Source organism: Equus caballus, chromosome 26, assembly GCF_041296265.1.
Source record: "Equus caballus isolate H_3958 breed thoroughbred chromosome 26, TB-T2T, whole genome shotgun sequence".
Lineage (NCBI taxonomy): Eukaryota > Metazoa > Chordata > Mammalia > Perissodactyla > Equidae > Equus > Equus caballus.
Genome location: NC_091709.1, coordinates 37,123,011 through 37,149,374, shown reverse-complemented (window position 1 = coordinate 37,149,374; position 26,364 = coordinate 37,123,011). Strand labels below are relative to the sequence as shown.

Sequence of the window (26,364 nt, the reverse complement as noted above, 5' to 3'; positions counted from 1 at the left end):
TTATCTGAACCCAATTGTGAATTAACATTTAAAAATTAAGCAGAAACAATCCAAATGTTCATCAGCTAAAGAATCGATAAATACAATGTGGTCTATCCACACAATGGCGTATCACTCAGCCGTAAAAAGGAATGAACTAGTGACACATGCTACACCGTGGATGAACCTTGAGATGTTAAGCTAAGTGAAAGAATCCGGTCACAAATGACCACATAGTTATGATTCCAATTATACGGAATGTCCAGAATAGTAAATCTAATAGAGACAGAGAGTAAACTAGTAGCTGCCCAGGGCTGGGGGGATAGAGGCAGTTGGGGGAGATTACCAAAGGGTGTGGGGTTTCCCTTTGGGTAATGAGAATGTCCTAAAATTGATGGTGGTGATGGTTGCACTACACCATGAACATACCTAAAGCCATTGAACTGTACTCTTCAAATGGGTGAATTGTGTGACATGCGAATTACATCGCAATAAAACTGTTCGCAAAAAAGACATGAATCCTCTGTCACTGTAAAAAAAATTAATTTAGGGGCCGGCTCCGTGGCCAAGTGGTTAAGTTAGCGCTCCACTGCAGGCGGCCCAGTGTTTCGTTAGTTCGAATCCTGGTCAGGGACATGGCACTGCTCATCAAGCCACACTGAGGCAGCATCCCACATGCCACAACTAGAAGGACCCACAACGAAGAATATACAACTATGTACTGGGGGGCTTTGGGGAAAAAAAGGAAAAAAAAAATCTTTAAAAAAAATTGGTTTATAGTTGTCGAAATATATCAGGATTACATTTAATCTTATAAAATACATCAAACTTACATTTAAAATACTTCACATTCAGAACATGTGGTCATTTAAACGAATACAGATAGGACTTCCATGCTTTGTGACAGAAATCGTGTTAAAGACCGTCTATCAGAACAGCAATCCTACTCCTCAAATCCTCCATCTGTTATCCTGCTAAGTCTCATGGGTAAACTGATTAAGGATGCTAACTCCTGATACCTACCTGGATTCTGAGCACTGCAATAAAGCCATGAAGATTTCAGTATTCTGAATCAATTTCATTTTTTAAAAAAAATAAAACTTCATAAATTGAAAAATCTGTGGAAAATCAAAACTGCAATTTTAATTTTTCTGCACCACTAAACTCCAAAAATTTAAAGGAAAAAACAGTTTTGTCACAGCAATACCACTCAGTCCCTTAACTCTTTCAATTGTATGCAAAAACAAAACAAAAAGATCGTGGAAAATAATTTTAAATTAAATATTCAGCTGACAAATCTATTAGGTCCTCCTTTATTTTGTTGAAAGCCAAGTATGGAAACTCCAATTTTGTAAAGGGGTTTATTTCCCTTTCTCAGCATCCACAGCAAATCAACCTTTTCAATTGTGCCTTTGGTGCCCTGAAGGTGTTGACAGAACCCTCAGTAAGATTCAGTATAAGGGAAAAGTACACCTTCCTTTTGCAAAATGAGGAAAGAACGATCTTCAAAGGGGAGGTGGGATGTACTTGCCCTCCTTTAGGGATGCGGGTACTGACTGCCTGATACCACTCCTGGGGCAGTCACAGCTTAGAGATGGAGCTTAGGCACTGGAATCCACCTGGGTGGCAAGTGGAGATGATGAGTCAGGGACTCTAGAGCACCACAGCACTAGGATACTTAGTAATCAAGGGAGCGAGGAGGAGACAGAGGCATTGCAGTAGTGAGGCCTGGGAGAGACGGATGCCACCGAAGCAGGGAGAAGGGCATTTCAAGAAGCGGGGAATGAGCTTCTAACTCTGTTATCCTAGAGGCCGAGCAGAGCAAGGAGAGAGAAATAGCTACCCTCCACCCCCTCATGGACTTTCAGCAGGCCAAAAATCCCAGAATCTTAAATCCATTCCCTTGCATGGGGAGGCTCTGGGGCCCCAAGCATGCCCCACCCAAATGCAAACATCCAAGGGGGCTCGGCCACTCTGAAGGAGGAAACTAGCCCTGCAGGACAGGGCATGTCCAGCGGAGGGAAGTGAGGGGGCTAAAGCTTCTACTCGCTTCTAGAGTTTTCCGTCTGGGAGGAAACAGTTTGGATAAGTTGTTGGGACGTATGAGGATCAAAGAGACCTGTTGTACTCGTTTGCTAGGTCTGCTGTAACAAAACACCGCAGAGTGGGCGGAATAAACAACAGAAATTATTTCCCCACAGTTCTGGAGGCAGGAAGTCTGAGATCCAGGCGTCAGCAGGTTCGGCTTCTCGAGGCCTCTCTCCTTGACTTGTAGGCCTTGTATAAGGACACCAGTCAGATTGGATCAGGGCCCACCCTCCCGGTCTTATTTTAATCACCCCCTTAAAGGTTCTATTTCTTATTTCTCTATTTCCTGGTGGCCCATCTAGGCCACTGAGAGCAGTAACTGCAGCGGCATCTTCCTTCCACTCGAACAGAAGCGCCAACCCAACCACCATCCAGGTTTGGCTGATAGAGGTTGCTTTGAAGACATGAGAGAATGAAGAGCAGAAAGTAAACCCTCTGCAGGTTTATCTACAGGAAGCCCTCTGTGAATATTATTTTCTTCAAAAGAATGGCAGGAATTTTCTAGAACAACCGAAATGTTGTCAAGTGAAAAAAGTAAAGGAATGTATGTATATTATGCTTCCATTTACATAAAAAATGGGGGGGGGGAGTAGAAGAGCATTCTCATGTATAGACTATTTCTGTGAGGTCTCACAAGCAGCTGGTACCATCACCTGAGCAAAGGTAGGGGGCAGTGATGGGAGCAGAGAATTTTCAGGCACACTTTGTTTTTTAAAACTAATATTCTGGGCCCCGCACCGGGGCCGAGTGGTTACGTTCATGCCCTCCGTTTTGGCGGGCCGGGGTTTCCCTGGTTCGGATCCTGGGCACAGACGTGGCATCACTCATCAAGCCATGCTGAGGTGGGGTCCCACATAGCACAACCAGAAGGACCTACAACTAGAATATACAACTGTGTACTGGGGACTTTGGGGAGAAGAAGAAAAAAAAGAAGATTGGCAGCAGATGTTAGCTCAGGGCCAGTCTTAAAAACAGCAATAATAATAATATTCAATTTTAAAGTTACAAATTCAAAATTCAGCTTACCTATCTTATTTTGTTTATAAGTTGAGCAAATAGTAACCATCATTGTTAAGGGGACTTTGGTTAACAGTTGATTCCATTGACAAATGAAAACATTTGAGGCTGAATTTTAACTTTTCTTTATTTGTATTCTTTTCCAAATACTTCTATTATCTGCCTTAAGAAAACAAAATGTCTGAGTACAGAGTTTTGTTTAGTACTCTGATACATTAAACTTATAAAATAAGTTGATGAGTAAAATTCTCTTAGATATGCTGACAACATATATAAATTTAGGAAGATTTTAATTTTGAATCAAAGTCTAAATGACTCAATTATACATTTTCAGTTATAATTTAAGACTGCCCTAGGATTCTATTAGGTATGAGTTTCCAAACATTAAACGACATAAAATATCAAACGTACTCCAATTTCTTTTTTTTCTTTTTTTGTACTCCAATTTCTTAAAAATATTAACATTTTTGATTTTTCATTGAAATATAATTCACATACTATAAAATTCAACTTTTAAACTGCACAATTCAGTGATTTTTAGAATATTAACAAGATGGTGCAACCATAACCACTATTTAATTCCAGGACATTTTCATCACTCCAGAAAGAAACCCCTATGCATTAGCAATCGCTCACCTTTCACTTAGCATAATGTGTTCAAGATCCATCTATGTTGTAATACGTGTCAGTACTTGATACCTTTTTACGATGGAATAACACTCCATTGCATGGATAGACCACATTTTGTTTATCCAATCATCAGTTGGTAGACATATGAGTTCTTTCTATTTTTTGGCTTTCATGAATAATGCTGCTTATGAATGCTCAAGTATACGTTTTTGTGTGGAAGTATATTTCCAATTCTCTTGGGTATATACTTAGGAGTGGATTTTCTGGGTCTTATTGTAACCCCATGTTTAACTTTTTGATAAATGCAAATTGTTTTCTAAAGGGGCTGTTCCATTTTACATTCTCACCAGCAATATATGAAGGTTTTGATTTCTCCTCACCAACACCCGCTGTTGTCTGTCATTTTGATTATCGCCCTCCCAGTGGGTGTGAAGTGGTATCTCATTTTGCTTCTGACCTACATTTCCCTAATGACAAATGATGTTAGACATCTTTTCATGTTTTATTGGCTTTTTGTATATCTTCGTTGGAGAAATGTCTACTCAAATTCTTTGCTCATTTTAAAATTGGGTTAAATGTCTTTTTATTGATGAATTGTAAGGGTTCTTTACATATTCTGGATCTAGATCCTTATCAGATATACGATTTATGAAAATTTTCTCCCATTATATGGGTTGCCTTTTCAGTTTCTTGATGGTATCCTTTGAAGCTCAAACATTTTTAATTTGCATGAAGTCTCATTTTTCCATTTTTTCTTCTGTTACTTGTGCTTTGGTAGCATATTTAAGAAATCACTGCCAAATGCAAGGTCACAAAGATTTACACCTGTGTTTCCTTCTAAGCATTATATAATTTCAGCTTTTACATTTAGGTCCTTTATCCATTTTGAGTTAATTTTTGTATATGGTGTGAGGTAGAGATTTAGCTTCATTCATTTGCATGTGAATCCAGTTGTCCCAGCACCATTTATTGAAAAGACCAATCTTTCCCCCATTTAATTGTCTTGTCACCCTTGTCAAAAGTCGATTGATCATAAATGTATGAGTTTATTTCTGGGCTCTCAATTATATTCCATTGATCTATATGTCTATCCTTAGGCCAGTACCACAAAGTTTTTATTATTGTAGCTTTGTAGAGTGTTTTGAAATCAGGAAGTATGACTCCTGCAACTTTGTTCTTCTTTTTAAGATTGTTTTTGGTTTTCTCTGTTCCTTAAATTTCCATATGAATTTACAATCAGTTTGTCAATTTTTGCAAAAAAAAGCCAACTGGGATTTTTAATTAATTAATTTATTTATTTGGTGTGGAAGATTGTCCCTGAGCTAACATCTGTGCCAGTCTTCCTCCATTTTGTATGTAGGATGCTGCCCCAGCATGGCTTGATGAGTGGTGTTTAGGTCCATGCCCAAACCCGCAAACACTGGGCCACTGAAGCGGAGCATGCCAACTTAACCACTATGCCACTGGGCTGGGATTTTGAAAGGAAGTGTATTTAATCCGTAGATCAATTTGGGGAGTATTGCCATTTTAATAATATTAAGTCTTCCAATCTATGAACACAGGATGTCTTTCCGTTTTCTTAGGTCTTCTTTAATTTCTTTCAGCAATATTTTATAATTTTCAGTGTCTTGTAGCTCCTTGGTAATGGTCATTCCTAAGCACTTTTTTTCTTTTTGATGCTTTTTTTTTTTTTTTCTGCTTAGGAAGATTAGCCCTGAGCCAACATCTGTGCCAATCTTCCTTCACTTTATGTGTGTGTTGCCACCACAGCATGGCTGACAAGTGGTATAGGTTTGCACCTGGGATCCGAACCTGTGAACCCGGGCTGCTGAAGCAGAGCATATCAAACTTAACCACTATGCCATGGGGTCAGCCCCTGATGCTATTTTAAATGGAATTGTTCTCTTAATTTCCTTTTCAGATTGTTCAGTGCTAGTGTATAGAAATACAACTTATTTTTATATTTTGACCCTGTATCCTGCAACTTTGTTGAATTCATTTATTAAATGTAATAGTGTCTCTGTTGACTCTTTAGGATTTTCTATATATCATCTGTAAATGTAGTTTTACTTCTTTCTTTCCCATTTGGATGTCTTTTATTTCTTTTTCTTGTCTAATATCCCTGGCTAGAACTTCCAGAACAATGCTGAATAGAGGCGGTGGGAGCTGACATCCTCGTCTTGTTCCTGATCATAGGGAAAGCTTTCAGTCTTTCACCATGAAGTGGATTTTTGTAGATGCCCTTTATCAGGTTGAGGAAGTTCCCTTGTATTCCCTGTTTGTCGGGTGTTTTTATCACAAAAGAGAGTTGGATTTTGACAAATGCTCTTTCTGCCTTAGTTGAGATGATCATGTGGCTTTTTTCCCCTTCATTCTTTTAATACGGTGTGACTGATTTTCATATGTTGAACCATCCTTGCATCCTTTCAGCAGTATTTTGACTACTGGCAACTTTTAGGAAGTTTTACTTGGTGTTAGAGAACCCTCCCATGTCCTCTAAATAATCTTCAGTGAAATGTCCATTCCTGGGACAAATCCCACTTGGTCGTGGTGTATAATCTTTTAATATGCTGCTGGATTCAGTTTGATGGTACTTCTTTGAAGATTTCTACATCTACGTGCATAAGGGATATTCATCTGTAATTTCCTTGTAATATCTTTGTCTGGCTTTGCTGTTAGGGTAATATTGGCTTCATAGAATGAGTTAGGAAGTGTCCTCTTTTCTTCTATTTTTCTTTTCCCAGCACCCCTCAAATAAGCCTTCACCACAAAGGCAGAGAAAGTTGCACCAGAAATCAAAGTAACTTTATCCCATCAGCTTTGTGCACTAGGAGGGTGGACAAACTGCTCCTTCAGGGATTCAGGTGGCTGAACAGATCCCACTCATTTCTCCTTAGCAACTAAAATAGATTTTAAGTGTGTGTGTGCACATATGCACGCACATGCCTACTAGATAGGCAGAGCTTAAAAAGAAATTACTAACTCAATGTGTTATCAAGGGTGTGAAGTAACAGGCATTCCCAAATATGCTGGTAGTGCAACTGGTTCATCCTTTCTACAATTTAGCAATATTTATTTATTCACAAAATACAATGGCCACGGCTGCACCTAGGGATACATGTGTTTCTTTCTCTCTTTCTTTCTTTCTTTTTTTTTTGAGGAAAACTAGCCCTGAGCTAACTGCTGCCAGACTCCTCTTTTTGCTGAGGAAGGCTGGCCCTGAGCTAACATCCGTGCCCATCTTCCTTTACTTTATATGTGGGACCCCTGCCACAGCATGGAGTGCCAAGCGGTGCCGTGTCCACACCCGGGATCCGATCAGGTTAACCCTGGGCCCCGAAGCAGAACGTGTGCCACCAGTAACTCCTGCGCCACCGGGCCAGCCCCACACTGTTTCTTTTTACAGGCAGTAAAGCATGGAATGTTTCATAATTTATTTCTCCAACCTTCTTTTTTTTTTGCTATTATAAATAGTGATTCAGATGAATATCTCGGACCCCTTTCCAGAGGTAATCAAGATTCTAAAGTTGCTGTGAATTCTTCTTATGCTGAGCGTAGCCTTTTAAATGGGCGATTCATGTTAACAGTTTGGAGGGAAAAAATCTTATTTTTCTTACTAGCAAAATTTTACCCCTGCGCCGAGAGAAGGGAGTTGTTCTGTAGTTTGACCACTTTGATAAACCGCTTGGCATTGGGAACGACACAGACACCACCATTCCCTCTGCCCTGCCTCCCCGCCATCTATGCAAGGCACCCAGTTAAGGATAACAAGTGGTCCTTGAAAGCCTGGGCGGAACGGCAAACTTCAATGTTTCTGTTTTCTGCAAGAAGTGTTGAAACTTGGGGTGCCCTTTAGAGGCAAGGCAGAGAGAAGGAAGGGGATGAGGGGTGTAAGGCCTGGGGACAGAATAGGATGTCTGCTGGCCGCTTTTAGGAAGTGTTGCTTGGTGGCTTTGAATGGAACCCTCCCCTGTGTCCTCTAAATAATCTTCAGTGAAATGTCCATTTTTCACTGATATCCTATAAAGTGAAGAAAAGGGCCCCGGCCAGCCCAGGGCTGCAGGAAGCAGGAACCCCGCTGGGAAATGACATCTTAGCACTTTTATCAGCTGATGATTTGGACACAAAAAACATGTTTAAAAATCTGAAAAATGACTTAACAAAGATCTAGTTCTACTAACTACATTTTGAAACAATTCCTCTGAGAACCAAGATTGTTATTTTAGAAAACTATGTGCCAAGCCAATATGCAAACGTGCTAGCACTTGCTTTCCCTTCTGTAGCGTTTAATCACGTTTGTCCTCTGGATGGGGAGGGTTATAGGAAAAATCTTTCACTGTGGAGACTAAATCTGCAGAGTTAGCAGAAAAATCTGCCACTAACTGTGTGACCTTGGGTATGTCATTTTTCTCTCTCTCTGAAGAGTAAGACTAAATAATTTCCAGAATCCTTTCTAATTCCAACATTCTGTTACTCCTCGATTGAATAATAGACCTCAGGAGAAATAAGAGTAAAGGAGGAACGAGAGAAAGAATACTCCACAGCAGGATCTCTGAACCTCAGCATTATTGCCATTCTGGGCCAGACAATTTGTTGTGGGGGCTGTCCTGTGCATCGCAGGACATTGAGCGGCAGCCCTGGTCTCTATCCACTAGATGCCAGGAACAATTCCCAACTCTTACCATCAAAAATGTCTCCACCATTTTACGTTCTCACCACCAAGGCACAAGGCTTCCAGTTTCTCCACGTCCTGGCCATCACTTGCTATTTTATTATTATTTTTATAGCAGCCATCCTAATGGTATGATGTGCTATCTCATTGTGGGTTTGATTTGCATTTCCCTAATGAATGTTGAGCCTTTTCACATACTTATTGGCCATTTGCATATCTTCCTTGGAGAGATGTCTATTCAAGTCCTTTGCCCATTTTTTTATCCACTGATCTTTTTACTGTCTCTATAGTTTTATTTTCTCCAGAATGTCATACAGTTGGAATCCTATAGTACACAGCCTCTTCAGATTGGCTTCTTTCACTTAGCGATATGCATTTAAGGTTCCTCCACATCTTTGCACAGCTTGATAGCTCAATTATTTTTTATCACTGAATAATACTCCATTGTATGGATGTGCCACAGTTTGTCTATTCACCAGATTGAAGGACATCTTGGTTGCTTCCAATTTTTGGCAATTATAAATAAATTCTTCTTCTTCTTTTTTTTTTTTTTTCTGCTTTATCTCCCCAAACCTCCCCTGTACACAGTTGTACATCTTAGTTGCAGGTCCTTTCTAGTTGTGGGATGTGGGACGCCGGCTCAACGTGGCCTGACGAGCGGTGCCATGTCCGCATCCAGGATCTGAACCCTGGGCCGCAGCAGCGGAGCGCACAAACTTAACCACTCGGCCACGGAGCCGACCCCTAAATTCTTCTTAAAAAATTAAAAATGACTGACACTTACAGAAAAGTTGCAGGAATACTACAAAAACCTTCCAAATAACCTTTACTTAGATTTTCCTATTAACATTTCACGCCACGTGGTTTACTATTTGAGCTCTCTCACTGCCTTGCTCTGTACATGCATTTATTTCTAAATCATAAGCACGTTAATGTGTATTTCCTAAGAACAAGGATAGAACCAAACACTTGCTGTGGATATCCCCAGAGCAGATAATTAAACCTCAGCTGTCAAGGAAAGAATAGAAATGATGATTCTTTAATTTCATTTCATACAAGAAGTGTTATTTATTTAATCAAGAAGGATACCTTCAAAAAGGAGCTCAGGTGGCAAACTGGATTTATGTGCTTCTCTGCTGTGCTCTTCTATTGAGAATAGCATGGGCCAAATGATCCAGAATCATCTCACCCCAGAGCTTGAGGTGTCTCTGGACAAGCCCTAGGGTGCAAAGGTGATTCATGGGTGTCCCTAGGTGGTAGGCTTTTTGAACAGAAGCCCCCTAATATCTCATTACAAAGTCTTTGGAATTAGATTTGCCTTAAAACCATTTCCCTCCATAAACACCTTGACTGATTCTCTAGCAAACAGTGTTATATGACTGTTTTAATATATTCATAGTTTTACTGCTAAAATCTTTGACAATTGGTGAGCAGTAAGAGAAAGGAGACAAACCCTCCATATTCTGGTCTTTTTAACTTATCAAAACATTTTGACTGATTATAGTTAATGATACTGTCCTGAATACCTGAAATTTGCTAAGAGTAGATCTTAAGTGTTTTCACCGAAAAGAAAGAAAAAGAAAATCCTAATTATGTGAGGTGACGGATATGTTAATGAGCTTGATTGCGGTGATTATTTCACAATGTATATATCTGTCAAACTATCAAGTCATACACCTTAAGTACACATAACTTTTATTATCAAATATGACTTCAATAAAGCTGGAAACAAATTTTGAAGGCCGAGAAAAAGCACAGAGTTGTTGCACTGTAACACGGTGATTTCAATAAACACGCTGGGTAAATGTAATATGGATTGGAAACCATTCAAATCTTGATTCCCAGGCAGCTGACATGCATTTGTTTCCCCACTAGTGGCCTGCAATTAGAGGGAGGTATATACACTACTCAGCATTTCAAGGAACAGAAAGTGCCATAGATCAGCACAACTCAAATGCAGATAATTCAGGCTCAAGTGACAAGAAATCATCACATTGACTCAATGCCAAAAATGAAAATTCCACATCCTGGGTGGAGGAGGGCAGTTTACCCTTAGCAAAGTTCCACGAATCCCGTGTGTGGCCCTTATGGACCACCTCAGGATGGTTCGATAACCGGTTAACTCAGCTGGGAAGAGGGAAAAGGAAAAGATATCCAAACGTGTGTGAATCTTCTCTTTTCCATGGTACCTTACCCCACTCCCTCAGACTATTGTTGTGTTATATATGTTAATCAATCGCCTTCTTTCTTTTAAAGCTGACACTCTCTACAGCAAGCTCTTCCTTGATCAAACAGAGCAGAAAATGAACTGAGATGGCACCGAGAGAGGAAAGCACACTCATGGTGGTTCTAGGAACTGTAGCTCCAGAAGATGCCATTTGCAAATGTCATGGGACAATATGTGGTTTCAGAATTTCTGAACCAGAAATCAGTCTCCAGGGAAGTGTGATCTTGGTTACTATGGCACCACACTTATTGGAAATAAATCAACTTCTTTGTGGTTATCACAGAACCAGCAAATGAAAAAAAAAAAAAACACAGATGGATTAAAATGGAGCCCTTGCTTGCTTTAGTCAAAGTGTGAAATTACATCCAAGAGTACAAAGAGAAGAGAGGTTGCTTTGCAGTGGCATCCTTCTTGCAGTAGCTCAGTATTTAATACATAGCAAGGAAATTTGTTTTTTTAGGAACTTTAAAAAATATCACATCTATTTTCTACCCACTCAGCAAGACAATGATTAGGTTTTGATGGGCTAACGAAATTCGTGCCAACTGTCTACTTTCCCCTGTTTATCGGGAAATTTGTTTTAAAATGTTCAACCATATTTTGAGAGCCCAGAATCATGGAAAAGATGTTCTAAACTAGGAAATGACACATACAGCTAATCCGATATACTTTCATTGAAAATCAGGCCTTATGTGTAAGATTATACCACATCCCAGCTGACAAACTTGAGGTGATAATTACACTCTGTGGAAAGTGATGGACTGAGGTTCAAGCATATTGATTTTAATCATGACATATCCTTAAAATGGTTAACAATATTATATTGAAAATTGAACACGTTTTAAAAAGTCTATGGAGTTTAATTAAGCAAGGTAACATGATCTCAATTAAAAACGCTAATCAATCTGTGGGTTTGGTCCTGATGCTAAATTTGATCTTTTTTAAAAAAAAAATTTTTTTTAAAGATTTTATTTTTTTTCCTTTTTCTCCCCAAAGTCCCCTGGTACACAGTTGTACATTTTCAGTTGTGGGTCCTTCTAGTTGTGGCATGTGGGATGCCACCCCAGCATGGCCCATGTCCACGCCCAGGATCCAAACCGGCAAAACCCTGGGCCGCCGAAGCGGAGCGAGCAAACTTTAACTACTCAGCCATGGGGCCCACCCCCCAAATTTGATCTTTTGATCACATCTTATTATAATCAGTAGGACTGATGACTGCAGAATATGCAGCCACCTTTTTTAAAGGAAAAGAATCATATTCTAAAATGGTGGACTATTTCTGCCCATAACTAAACGAACAAGAATGTTTTGGTTTATCACTCATTTAACCTGCTGACTTAAAAGTCTTATGTGTGGCTCTGAAGGACATCATTAGGACAACTGGTGAAACTGAAATACAAAACTATACATTAAATAATATTGTATTTATGTTAAATCTGCTGAATTTGAGAACAGTGCCATGGTGACGTAAGAGAATGCCCCTGTTTTGAGGAAATAAGGGTGAAGGAACGTAATGTATGCAATTACTTTTAAATGATTCAGAAAAAAAGTATATATATGGAGAAGAGAGAGAGAACGGTAAAGCAAAAGTGGCAACCAGTACCAGAAACTGCCTATCTCCACATTTCTTACACGAGGAAAATCATCCCCTAAGTCAGTTAACTCGTTTACACTTACTTAGCAGCTCAAAGTGTTCTGGATAACTCAGCCGACGCTAAGTCACCTTCAACGTATATGGAAGCACACCATAAAACTGACCACTCTGAAAAGAGAAATGGACTTACGCTTCTAGTAACTTACAAAGCCTGGTAACTTACAAAGTCACTGAACTACTGGGGCTAAAGTGTGAGTACTTTTAAGGTGCCAACATCAAACTGAGATTTGTGATGGGTGCTCTGTAAAATGCAAAGTGCCATACAAGTAGGAGTAGTTTTTTAAACTGTGTTTATGCTTTTTTTTTCCTTTGATGCTGTGTTTAAGATGTCAGCCAGAAGAGTTAACACTTGTAGAAACACATTTTCTTTCACACAGGAGTTATGTTCATTGTTTGCTTGTAAGGAAATCCCCCTGAATCAGAATTTAAACCTTTTTCTGCACACCTACATAGGAGGTAACAAATTATTATATTGTCCATAACTCAGAAGCTTAGAAAGGCGAGTACCTATTTCTGGCTCCTTTTAGGAGACATAGCCATAATAAAAACTGTTGCATCATGTGCCAGGCACCGTGCCAAGTGGTTTACACACATTACGTAATTCTCACAAAAACTCACCCAGTTTGCTGCAATTATTTCATCATATGCAAAATGGAGAAAACAACAGCACTTATCTCACAGGGCTGTTGTAACAATTAAAAGAGACCATACATGAAATATTTAGCACAGTCTTGGCAAAAAAGTACAAAATACACCTCAACCATTTATTGGTACCCTCACTTTACAGATAAACAGACACAAAGAAAAGCAAGTGGAAGAAACAGGATTTTCAACCCAGGTCCGACTCCCCAAGTTTCTGCCTTTTTCTTTTTTTTAATTACCTCTCCGCACAGGAGGGGGAGAGAGTAAACCCCAAAGACAGCAGCTGAACTTAAAGCCTGGAGACCCCTATTCTGATTTTTGTCCTCGACTGTCCTCACCCCCTACTAATCCCTGGCTAAGCTGCTGCTCACTAAGTACTTGCTGAATTAATGAAAGACTAGGTTTCTAGCCCAAGTTAGCCGGATCTGTCTGGCTTAGGTAGAACTTCCACGTCTCTGCCTTGGTGCTCCCGTCTGCAGACCCGGAAGAGGCTGTACTGATCCTGTTCGGGGAGAAGATTCGTCTTCACCGCCCAAAATCAAGTTACCGAAGGCCGTCGCGCTCCGAAGCACTAAGACTTCAGGGTATCAACGTACACTCACAAAACTCTACGACCAGCCCTGCCCGCAGCCGTCCCTCCCACGGCGACAACCGCGCGCTCCCGCGTCCCTCCCAAAAGGCGCAGGCGCAGGCGCGGGCGGGGGGGGGGGCGGGGGGGGGGGGGGCGCCGCACTTCCCGGAGAACTACAACTCCCACAATCCCAATCGGCAGAACCACCTCGCGCTCCCGGTGGGAGCGGAGGCGGAGCGGATTGCCCCGGGGCAGGACGGAGCCTTCCGAGATGTCCGGCCTGTGTCCTCTTGGGTAGAGTTCGTTTTAAGAGAGACTCTTGTCTTGCCTGGTATGGTAGGACACCTGTCCCTATGAGGTATGACTCTGCCTTCCGCCTCCGCTGAGATCCCCTCAGTATAAAACGCCAGATGGTCCAGGCCGGCGGAGGCGCTCGGTGCCGGGCGCTGTGGAGTCACCTGAAGAGTCAAGGGCGGCCTGCGCACGCATGCGCAGAGGGCAGCATGGGGGCCCGGAGCCGCTGAGCCGCTGAGCCCTTTTGCAGAGTCTGTGAAGGTGAGTAGGGGGCGGGGCGGGGCGGGGCGGGGCGTGTCCTGGGTCGCGACTGACCACCCCCTACCCTCCCTCGCCCCCCGCGGCATGTTCTCGTGTTGGCATGACTACCGCCATCCCAATCAACTCTAAAAGCCATTGACCCCATTGTCCAGAAAACTGGGCTCCCCAGGAGCTCAGTTTTAGCATTTTTACATCAAAATCTCACTTCCAGTTAAACCACTTCCAACATTTCATTGCCGTTGTATGTACAAGTCTGCCTTCTTTGCCATGTGTTTTAGAAATAACAGCTAACATGTTGGGAGGGCTCACCTTTCTCTTGGTTTTCCCGGCATGTAACAAATAGCTCCTTCCTAATGAGATAGAGCTTAAAAGTCTTTTGGACGCTTGATTCTATTCAGTTTAGTGTCAGACTAGTTCCGTACTATGTTCTCTGATTCTTTTGTGTGTAAGTTTTCTCATGAGAAGACTCCTTGAGACTGTAAAGACCGTGATACATTAAAGAAATCGTGGTGCTGATGAAGTTTATAATATGCTGGAGATACAGACAGTTAAGCAAGTGTCTTGTGCCCTAACCCTAACCATTTTGCTTACACCTTGCTATGTGACTTGGTTATGTTGCTTAACCTTCTGGGCCTAGATTTTCTCCTAAAAGGAAAAGATTGGATTAGATGATCTCTAAGAACTTGCCAGCTGTAAAATTCTGTGGTTAGTGAGGAGTAGATTCCAGATTATGTCACAATATGTTAATGCTAAACATCAACTTCCGTTTCTCTGCTAACATAAGTGAAATAAGCTATAAGAATTTTGGCAGCAGCGTTAGAAAGAATTTCACCTTATTGTACTTGTAATTTCTTCTGTGTTGTTCAACATATCTAATTAGCTGGTAATACAACTTTCTTCTCCGTTTACTTCTTGTCGTTTTATAGAACATCACTAGGAAGAACTCTGGGTACAACAATGAACACAATGTATGTGATGATGGCTCAAATCCTTAGATCTCATCTGATAAATGCTTCAGTGGTTCCTAATCGAAGGAAAATGCTTCCATATCTTGGTGTTATTAGAAATAGGATGATGTCAACTCATAAATCCCAAAAGAGGATCACAGAATATTATAGGCTGCTGAATCTGGATGAAGGATGCTCTGCAGATGATGTCAGGGAATCTTTTCGTAAACTTGCCAAGCAATACCATCCGGACGGTGGCTCTGGTACCGCTGACTCTGCAACATTTATAAGGATCGAAGAAGCTTATAGGAAAGTGCTTTCCCACGTGATAGAACAAACAAATGCCAGACAGAGTAAAGTTGAAGAGGCAGAAGAAGAAGAAGAAAAATTCAAATATAAATCACCCCAACACAGGCATTATTTGAGTTTTGAAGGTATTGGTTTTGGAACTCCAAGTCAACGAGAGAAGCAATATAGGCAATTTAGAGCAGACCGTGCAACTGAGCAAGTGATGGAATACCAAAAGCATAAACTACAAAGCCAGTATTTCCCTAATAGTGTAACTGTTAAAGATGTAAGACAGAGTAAGGAACAAAAGATAACTCAAGCAATAGAGCGATTGGTGGAGGATCTCATTCAAGAGTCAATGGCAAAAGGAGACTTTGACAATCTCAGTGGGAAAGGAAAACCCCTAAAAAAATTTTCTGGCTGTTCATATATTGATCCCATGACTCACAACCTGAACAGAATATTGATAGATAATGGATACCAACCAGAATGGATCCTAATGCAAAAGGAAATAAAGGATACTATTGATCAACTCAGAGAGGCAATTTTAGTGTCAAGGAAAAAACTTGGGAATCCAATGACACCGACTGAACAGAAACAGTGGAACCAAGTTTGTGAGCAGTTTCAAGAAAACATCACAAAACTAAACAAGCGCATTAATGATTTTAACTTAATTGTTCCCCTCCTGACCAGGCAAAAAGTCCATTTTGATGCACAGAAAGAAATTGCCAGAGCCCAGGAAATATATGAGACCCTTATAAAAACAAAACAAGTCAGAGATAAAAACCCAAATAACATTGATCAGGGAGAAGGGGAGAAAACACCTGGAGTCAAGCCAGGTTTTCTAAACTGGATGAATGTATGGAAATTTATTAAAATATGACCATTTCAGTGTTCACAGTACTGCCCCAAATCATTTTCAGTTGCACTGACATCACACATAGAGGCTGATTTATTGCTATAACACAAGAGTTTGAGAATTGTGTGCCTCTGTACTTTTCAGAAAACCTGATCACGTCTCCAGTGTCAGGGAGAAAGCTGTAAGAAACTGAGCCAGCGAAATGTTCAACCAGCTTCGTTCTGAGCATATAGCAAGAAGAGAAAAGAACTTCCAAGAAAACAGCTTAATCCGTTTCAGAGTTTAAATATCAGTCGTCAGGTGAAATGAGTTAGGACAGGGACTCAGACTGGGGATCATAAAGCGTATTCCAACATCTTAGTGCAGTTTTAAGGTTTAATAACTTAAAAACAGTTGCTGTTTGCCATATTCAAACACAGGTACTTCAACAACAACAACAAAAACTAAAAATGTGTTATCAAAAGTCACAAAACTAAAGAAGTGTAAAATGTAGGCAAGTTAAACCTCCAGATGATATATGTTTTTTTGAAAATTTGCTGCATTTATATACCTGAGGTTATTAAAGCTCAAAACTGTTCTAAGACTTTTGGGACACTCTCTGCATGGTTGGAAATGTTAAGATCAGGAAACTAGCCTAATGGAGTTGCTGCACTCTTCTTTTTTTATAAAGGCCTTCTCCGTGGGTACTGAATTAAAAATATCTGGGTTGTACTTTTCCTGCCTAACTTCATGATCCATTGGCTGCAGCAATTGATCAGCCAAGCTAGTTGATTTAGTTTGTTCTAGAAATAAACCCCAGTGTCCACTTTTAAAGAGTCTGAGTGTATTTTCTGACCTTTTGGAGGTGAAAAAAAATCACTGGGTTCAGTGAAAACTTAAGATTTCACTTCTGGCTTCATGTCTAATCGGAGATTGAAATGTTAGCTTTTCACAAATCTACCTGCAGTCTGTGTCGTGTGTCAGACTCTCCAGAGGGTTTTTCACAGAAATGACAATCTCAATTTGCTGTCTTAGGGATCCAATTTCCTGTCTTAGGAACCCTATAATAAGCAGAGACAAGATGTCTGAATTTTATGCCAGTTTCCCCTTTCAGCAAATGACAGGAAACTGACATTCATGAGATTGTTGTGTCCCATCCACTTTCAGAAAATCTGATTTTTAGGTCTGTGTAATTGCTTTAACCACAGAATTGGACAACTAGCAGGATATGGAGAGTGGTCAAGAGGAGCAGATCTGTTTCCTTATTTAATCCAGAGCATTGTTATGGACGTGGTTCAGAAACATGACATTTGCCACTCCGATTTTGGAAGAACAAGTTATTTTGTAAAGTGTTTGATAGTTAAAACAACAAATAAAACTACATCTTCAAAAGGAGATTTCAAGCTTTTCTGCTTAGATGATGGGACATTAATTGGTATCATATACGATTATTTTATTGAATGAGTTATCGTTTGACTTCTCCAATGATCATATTACTCTAAACAAAATTGTGAACAGTATGAAGTAGAACTTTATAGTAAGAGCTATAGTTCTAAAACATTTTAGAAGGTATGATTCTGGGAATCTTGTCAAAAATGGGAATTAGGTATATATTACCTAACTGCATTGCAGCAACTTAAATGAAGGAAGCCACTTTCAATATTGGATAATGGGAAGGTAAGGTTACCAGAAAACTCTAGTAAATTCTTTCTTTCTTTCTTTTCTTGTGAGGAATATTGGCCCTGAGTTAACATCTGTTGCCAGTCTTCCTCTTTTTGCTTGAAGAACATTGTCCCTGAGCCAACATCTGTGCCACTCTTCCTCTATTTTATGTGAGATGCTGCCACAGCATGGCTTGACGAACAGTGCTGGGTCCGCCCCTGGGATCTGAACCTGCAAACCCTGGGCCACCAAAGCAGAGCGCAGAACCCGACCACTACGACACTGGGTGGCCCTCTGGTAAATTCTTAATTTTAACATGGCACACTTTATGTTTGTAAATGTCTTTATTAATAAAGTTAATTTTAATGATTATGCAATGGTCCATTGTATGAACAACTAATAGTAATAATAATAACCATATTTTTGGCTGACCACCTAAATAAGTGAATTTTATCTTTTCGATTGATGATATCAAAATTGACTGTGACATAGATAATCTTCTTAAGAGGGCAAATTCACTTATGTAGAAACAGATTTACTTATTTAAGTAACCAAATTCCAGGCCAGGAAAAAAGATTTTGGCCAGTTGATCGGAGTTTCTTGAATTGGAATTTGACACTTATTTCTCTTATGAGGCAGGATTGACCTTTCGCTGTTAAGTTTTCACCTTCTAACTTTGTCAGCTTTTCAGGTGTGGTGGTAATCTGTTGAGATTTATGAAGTCACTATTATATTAGGCACATATCAAACTCTGCCTGCCTTCCAGCCTTTTTGTGGATCCTTTCTTCAAACTGTAGGACTAGGACCCTGGCCCAACACCCAGAGGAGAGAGCCTCAAACTCCTGGCTTTGGTCTCCCAGCTCTGTGAATCATTTTTCTGCCCTTGCTCTATATGCCTGAGGTTCGGCACAGTAGTTGGCTACCTCAGGACTATGGTTTTAAATTCCTTGATAGAATGACCGCAGGACATTCGTTTTCTTCATCATGCCCCCAGAACACGATGGGGGTGCCCCTCCCAGAGATAGGAGTCTCCTGAAACCTTGTCTCTATGGCTGGGGCCTCTTACTTCCTGAAATACTTCCCTGCTGCCAACTGCCTGGGTCCCCATCACTGGGCCTCAGTCACTTTTTGGGACATTCCTGATACCTATCAGGGGCGACTCATGCTGATTTGCCTATTCCTAGAAGTGTTGCCTTTCCTTGTTGACAATGTTCTGTTTACTCAACGTACGTTTATTGAAGTCCTGAAAGGGAATCCACCATTCCACTGTCTGGATTCTCAGAAATCAGTAACTGAGGGGGGCAAATGGACCCCTCAGCCCCAAATGTAACCCTCAGATACTTTCCTTGGTATTACGGGTGTCAGCACCACCCCAGCTCCAGGCGGGGGACAGGGCTCCCTCTCCTCCTCTGGCCTAAGGATAGACCCACAATTGCTGTCATCATGCCTCTTGCTGGGCTGAGATCATCAAAATGCAACTTTCCTCAGGGCTCGGGGATGACAGAAGGGAAGGGAAGACAGTCCCTGGAGTGAGAGAATCTGGCCTGTGGCCCTCTCCAGTTTGCCTCTGAGCCCGGTCCCCAGCCTGCTGTGGAGTGGCCGTGCCCACCATTCTCCCACCTCTGGGAGAACCCTCGAATGGCCTGAGCATGCCTCCACTCCCCCAAATCTAGACCTAGGAAAGTAAGGTCTAAGGGGTTTCCTTTCCTGCCAAGACCAGTTTCAAAGCTCTGGCTTCCTCTTCAAGGACCCACATCTTCTCTAGATGATTGATGTATGCCACTGTCCCCCAGGCCACCTAAGTGACAGACCCTACCTGAAGGTCTCTAAGGACACATGCATCCAAATATACCCCAATAAGCTTGCCATTGTTATGAGAGAGACCTACACACACTTGCGGGGCGGGGTCCTTCCTGGTCCTCCCCTTGAGGACCTTGTCGTGAGGATTATGGTCCAGTGACAACTCACCTTTGGCATTTATAGCTGGGCCTCTATGGTCTCTGTGGTTTCACCTCTGGATCAACCTGGTTCCTTCACCTCGTCCTCTCAACTTTCCATTCAACCACAGTTTACACCACGATTTGCCCAGTTGAGTGCCAAGATTTTCAGTGAGCTTTGCTTAAATGATGCCATGGACAACTGTTGTCCTTTTGGCTGCCTGTCATGTTCCAAATGGCCCATCTTGATGGTGGCATGTGTCATTCATCTGGGGAAGATGTGGTTCTTAGCATAGGAAGTCAGAATTCTGAAGGTGGTCTTGGCAGGAGAGAAAACCCCTAATTTTCTTAAATATGCTCAGAAATGGGCATGTGACCTAGGCTCTGCCAACAAGACTTCTCCTTGGGAGATGTGGGTTCAGCATGAGGCACGGAAGGAAATGTGTGGGCTCAATGTGGCAGTTCCACTCAGCTGGTGCAAGAAGCAGTGGCTGCCAGGTGGAGCTCCTGGCACAGAAGTGATGGCAGTGGCAGTGGCAGTCAAGTTCCTAGCTTGTAGTGGGTGGTGGTGACCACAACAACTTCGTTGTTTTTCCCGCCAGGCTAGTTCCTGAGTCTGGTTTTAGGCATTGTTCCTGGAAACAACCTTGGGCTACTTTCTTCAGCCCTCCCCACATCCCTGTGTCCTTTAATAAATCCCTATTCTGCTTAATCCAGCTAAGCGGGGACTGCCATTTGCAACTAAGAACTGTGATTGATACGGATGAGATCACGAAAATCTCATGGCTCTGGGATGGACAGGAGGTACACACTGGATTGAGCTCATGGAGCACGTGGACTCTGGTTAAACTCTCAGCTCTACCGTGTTGCAGGTGTGTGATCCTGGGCGAATTACCAAACCTCACTGACCTACAGATTTCTGAGGTGTAAGCAGGAATAATAGGTTATTGTGAGGATTCAGTGAGATACATGTAAAGAATCCAGCTCAGTTACTGGTGCATGAATGAGCACTCCATTCTAAGTATTAAATTATATATGCTGTTGTGCTAATATAATAATAAATCGAAGTTCTTATTATTTTTGATTTGTTAGGAAAAAATGTTCCATAGATTTCTCTTGGGGGAGTATAGATTTCAAAGCTAGTCAATTTCCTAAAGTTCCTGAAACTGCTCTCTGTCATGCCTTCAGCTAGCAAGGGGCTCTAAATGAAAATGTAGAAGGAGCCAGTCAAGAAAGACCACATATTGTATGATTCCATTTATATGAAAAGTTCAGAATAGGCAAATCTATAGAGACAGAAGGTAGATTAGTGGTTGCCTGGGGCTGTAGAGTTTGGGAGGAAATGAGTAATGACCACCAATGATTAACGGGTTTTCTTTGAGGGGGTGATAAGAATGTTCTAACCTTGATTGTGGTAATGGTTGCACAACTCTTTAAACATACTGAGAACCATTGAATTGTGCCCTTGAAATGAGTGAATTTTATGGTATGTGGAAAGACTGTTTTTTTTTTTTTTTTTAAGATTTTATTTTTTTTCCTTTTTCTCCCCAAAGCCCCCCGGTACATAGTTGTGTATTCTTCGTTGTGAGTTCTTCTAGTTGTGGCATGTGGGACGCTGCCTCAGCGTGGTCTTATGAGCAGTGCCATGTCTGCACCCAGGATTCGAACTAACGAAACACTGGGCCGCCTGCAGCGCAGCGCGCGAACTTAACCACTCGGCCACGGGGCCAGCCCCATGGAAAGACTGTTTTTAAGAAAAGAGAAAAGTAAAAGAAAATACAAAGTGGTTCTGAATTTGGCAGGTCGCTTGCTACTTTTTTTTTTCCTGCTTTTTCTCTCCAAAGCTCCCCGGTACATAGTTGTATATTTCAGTTGTGGGTCCTTCTAGCTGTGGCATGTGGGATGCCGCCTCAGCGTGGCCTGATCAGTGGTGCCATGTCCATGCCCAGGATCCGTACCGGTGAAACCCTGGGCCTCTGAAGCGGAGCACATGAACTAAATCACTCCGCCACAGGGCCGGCCCCCCGCTGCTTTTCTATAAGCAAGAAATGTCTTCAGAAACATAACAAATAAGAGAACTGATTTAAATTGTGTTAACCTTAAAAACAAGCACCAATGTTTTAAGAACTTAAGTTTAGATGCTTTTACATCCACAGCAAAAGCTGATTATTACTTACAAATTTCCTCCCCAAAACCCACAAAACTTTGTTAATATTTCCTGGTATTTGCTACTGTGTCTTTCTTACAACAAATAGTTACTCTTCCCAATTGAGTGGTGGCCTTACATAAACAACAATCCACAGAGTGGAGAAAAGGTAAGTAAAAGCAAATGCACATCTTGTAGAAATGACTGACAGAAAATGGTCTTTAATTACATATACAAAACTTTTAATTCTGAAACTCAGCAGGTGATCGAGCAGTAGTTAAGATGGCAATTCCTGTTACACATCATGTGGCCCACAGCCTCTCTTCTCTTTCTTCTCTCCAACACCCAAGAAAAAGTGTCTTGAGAAGCCATGACTCTGTGGCCTTCTGGAAACGAGTGTCAGGGAGCTGGCAGAGGGAAGAAGTGAGCCTTTGGGTCCCACTCTTCCAGACTTGAGTGTCTTTGGAAGATGCCTGGTGTAAATTTATCACTTACGATGCCTGCCTGTCCACAGCCCCACAGGGGCTAAGGACAGCAAATACAACAACTCGCTGATGAAGCGTTATATAGTACAACAAAGTAAGGTGTTTTTAATTTTGAAAATTCACACGTATACAGTAAAAAATTCTATCAATGCAAAAGGATAGGCAATGAGCAAATGGGTTCCCCTTTACCCCAGACACCCTCAGATCCAGACCTCTTGAGCCTACTCCCCAGATCTAATCACCAGGAACAATTTCTTGCATATTCCTATTAGTTTTCTATTGCTGCTGTAACAGATGACTACAAACTTAGTGGCTTAAACTGCACAAATTTATAATCTTACAGTTCTGGAGACCAGAAGTCTGAAGCAGATCTCACTTGGCTAAAATCAAGGTGCTAGGGGGCTTCCTTCCTTCTGGAGGCTGTAGGGACGAATCTGATCCCTTGCCTTTTCCAGCTGCTAGAGGCTGCCTGAGTTCCTTGGCTTGTGGCCCCCTCTTCTATCTTTAAAGCCAGCCAGAGCAGGTTGAGTCCTACTCATGTCACATCACTCTGACTCTCCTGCCTCCCTCTTCTACTTTTATTTATTTATTTTTTTTGGTGAGGAAGATTGTCCCTGAACTATCATCTGTGTCAGTCTTCTTCTGTTCTGTATGTGGGACACCACCACAGCATGTCTTGATGAGCAGTGTGTAGGTCCGTGCCTGGAATCTGAACCTAGAACCCCGGGCCACCAAAGTGGGGGTGTGACCTCAACCACTATGCCACCAGGATGACTCCTCCTTCTTCCAATTTTAAGGACCCTTGTAATTACCTAAGGCCCACCCAGATTATCCAGCATAATCTGTCTATTTTGAGGTAGATTGATTAGTACTCTTAATTCCATTTGTAACCTTAATTTCCTTTTGCTATGTAACAGCATATTCACAGATTCTGAGGTTTAGGACATATTTGGGGGGCCATTATCCTGCTACCACAATATCCTTCAAAAAATTTACACATATAAATTAAACACACGCTGTCTCTCCATCTTTCTCTCAAAAACACACAAATGTGAATACACTATACATACTCTTATCTTTTTCTTCACCTGCCTATTAATATATCTTAAGATCTTTCCAAATCAACACATGTGGCTCTATCTCATTTGTTAAACCTGCCTGAGATTGTTGTATGCTGTCACGGAAATTAGAACTAGTCAATACTGAGCAAATGAAATAAACAGCAGTGCAAGGTTATGCAAAGAGAGAGCGCAAGGCGTAGAGAGGGCAAATGCAAGCTGAAGTTATCAGGAGTCAGGAATGAGATACGGCACAATAACAAGGCATAAGGTATGAGGTCCAGAGAAGGTACAGTAGCTCCTGCTTGTTGAACACCTTCCTTGAGTTAACTAATTTAATCTTCTGTCGACGAAAATAATCCATAACCAATCTATAAATGAAAATTTGGGTGAGTTTATTCTGAGCTGAAATCTGAGGATTATAACCTGGGAGAGTCTTTCCACAAAGGAACAGAGCACTCCAAAGAAGTGGGGGTATACAGGGTGGTTATATCCCCTCAAAGAGGATGTTTCACATATGATTGAAATGTCCCTTTTACAATAGTCATGAGGCTGCTCTGTTGGCACAGCGATTGATGGAAACAGCAGATAGGTCTGCTGTCTCGGTGAACGCCTCGAGCTGGGTGGTCACAGATGAGCACTGCAATCAGTTCCCAGCCTAAGGAAAGATGCTTAATCTTTAAGGAGATGCCAACGTTGGGAGGGGGAGGGAAGTTGTACCTTTATCTCAAAATGTCTAAGCAGATATACAATGCATGCTCAATGGCCACAGTCAGGCCCTTTTGGAAAAAACAAAGTCAGGCCAAATTAGGTTTATACCAAATGGCTTCCTCATATACTCCAGTATATCCTATTGCTTGCCGTTTCAATTTCTCACTTCGCAACTCCATGAAATAGGCACTATTCTTAACTCTTTTTGAGAAATGAACAAACTAAGGCACAGAGAGGTTAAGTAACAGCTAGAATGTGGCGGAGTTGGGCTATGGACCTAGGCTGTCTGTGGCTGGTCTGATTCCAGATCCCTGTTCTTACCCACACGCTACACCATGGTGTTGGCAGAGAGGAGACCGGAGCAGATCACTTTAGTGAGAGCCTCTGGAATGAAGATTCAAGAACTCCGTACACTGAGGTTCCTGCCGCTGCCTCAGATTCAGTGTGTTTTACAGTTGGACTATCACTTGTGTTCTTTATTTCCCTCAAGGTCCCTGCCTCCCTGATTGCCCCTGATACCATAAGTGAGAGGCAGTGTGATGCAGTGGAAGGGGCATGGGCTTTGGTGCTAGGGCGATTTGAATGGACCCAGGTTTTGCCACTCACTAGCTACGGGACCTTCCTGAGCTTCCCTTTTCTCATCTGTTAAATGAATATAATCAGACCTAACCTGCAGGATTGTTGTAATCCCCGGAGATGATGAACATTGAAATGCTGGGTGCAGGCTGGGGTCCTCAGTGCCAAATCAGTGGTTTTCAGCAGACACATTACTGCCCCCGCGAGGACGTTTTTGAAATTTGTGGAGAAATCTTCAGTCGACAAAAATAATTGGAGGGGCACTACTGGCAGGGCTTCTATTTAGCCCATTTGGAGGAGTATGTTGTGCTGGCTGGCATCTGTTCTGATTGGTTGGTAAGCCTACGCAATCCTAGGTGTTAAATATTTCTAACATAACCCCTGACCACAGGCATTTAGGAGGTGGGGCGAGGGGTGCTGGGTGTTCCACAATGTGCAGGGCAGTCAACCAAAAAGAGGAATTGTTCTATGTCCCGCCCAACATTCAAATGTCCCACCAGACATTGATGTGGGTGAAAAATCTGCTATAATCAACTGGCCTAGAACAGAATCATATTGCATATAAACACAACATACTTTTTGCATGATTTTAGATATACTGTTTTTTTCTTTCACAAATGCAACTACCGTGAAAACTGTAATTCATTTTCTTGGGAATTTTACCAAGAGTTGTACCCCATTTCAGAAAAACATGACTGATGGCACATGGCGTATGGCATTTGAATTACCAGTACTACACGCCTACTGCAGTTTGCATTTGTAGTGTTTGGATGCAAATATGTAGCAGAGGAGACTGGAGATCCCCACTAATTTAGAACCAAATATTACTAAATGAGTGGATGTCATAGCCAGAGTCCAAGATGATCCCCAAAGATCCCCACTTTCTTTCTTCATTTTTGTGCAGTGCCCTCCCACATGGTATCAGAGTTGGTTTGTGTGACCAACAGAATATAGCAGAAGTGATGGCATGTCACTTCTGAGGCTGGCAGCTTCCTGCTTCCTCACTTTCTCCCAGATCACTCACTCTGGGTGAAGCCAGTTGCCACGTCTTGAGACAGCCTTGTGGAAGGGCACATACCTCCAGGGACTGAGGCCTCCAGCCAACAGCCACATGAGTGAGCTCTGCTGGCAGCCTTCAGATGTCTGCAGCCCTGGCTGACAGTTTAAGCTCATGAGGAATCCTAAGCCAGAACAACTTAGCTGAGCAGCTCCCAGATTCCTGACCCTTAGAAATTGTGTAAGATAATAAATAAATGTGTGATGTTTTAAGTTGCTAAGTTTTGGGCTAATTTGCTGTATAGCAATAGATAACTAATACAGTAGACATACATGAAACTCATTAATCTTGTTAATTTCACCAATAAGCCTTGTTTTAAAAACACTTCATATGTGCTTCCCTTCTAGTATAATTAAAGCCAATCTATATTATAAAAACTACATGTCGAAATGATTTATTTGGGGTCACCTATTGTGTTTCTGTCTTATCTTATACTGTCTCTAGAGGCCTTCTACTTAAATTCTCTTTGGCTTCTTGTACTCCCACATATACTACAGTATCTTTTTCTGACTCCTCTTCTGTTCCTTGTTACCAATTGAAGAATTCATCTCCACAGCAGTCTTTTAAACACTCGTCTGAATATATCCTGGACATAGACTACTTGTGATCCTTCATCACCACCTT

General features: G+C 41.6%; 1 protein-coding gene across 2 annotated transcripts; it reads left to right on the top strand.

The window, feature by feature from the left end:
- Positions 1-11,571: 11,571 nt before the first annotated feature.
- DNAJC28 (DnaJ heat shock protein family (Hsp40) member C28) lies at positions 11,572-18,142 on the top strand. 2 transcript variants are annotated; one of them, XM_023629865.2, is made up of 2 exons: positions 11,572-14,035; positions 14,962-18,142. In XM_023629865.2, the coding sequence occupies exon 2, from the start codon at positions 14,993-14,995 to the stop codon at positions 16,151-16,153; it is 1,161 nt and encodes a 386-aa protein (XP_023485633.2). In that variant the 5' UTR covers positions 11,572-14,035; positions 14,962-14,992; the 3' UTR covers positions 16,154-18,142.
- Positions 18,143-26,364: the final 8,222 nt, after the last annotated feature.

Excerpts from the sequence above, each read along its gene's own strand:
- DNAJC28 (XM_023629865.2), top strand. The coding sequence starts at position 14,993 with ATGAACACAATGTATGTGATGATGGCTCAAATCCTTAGATCTCATCTG.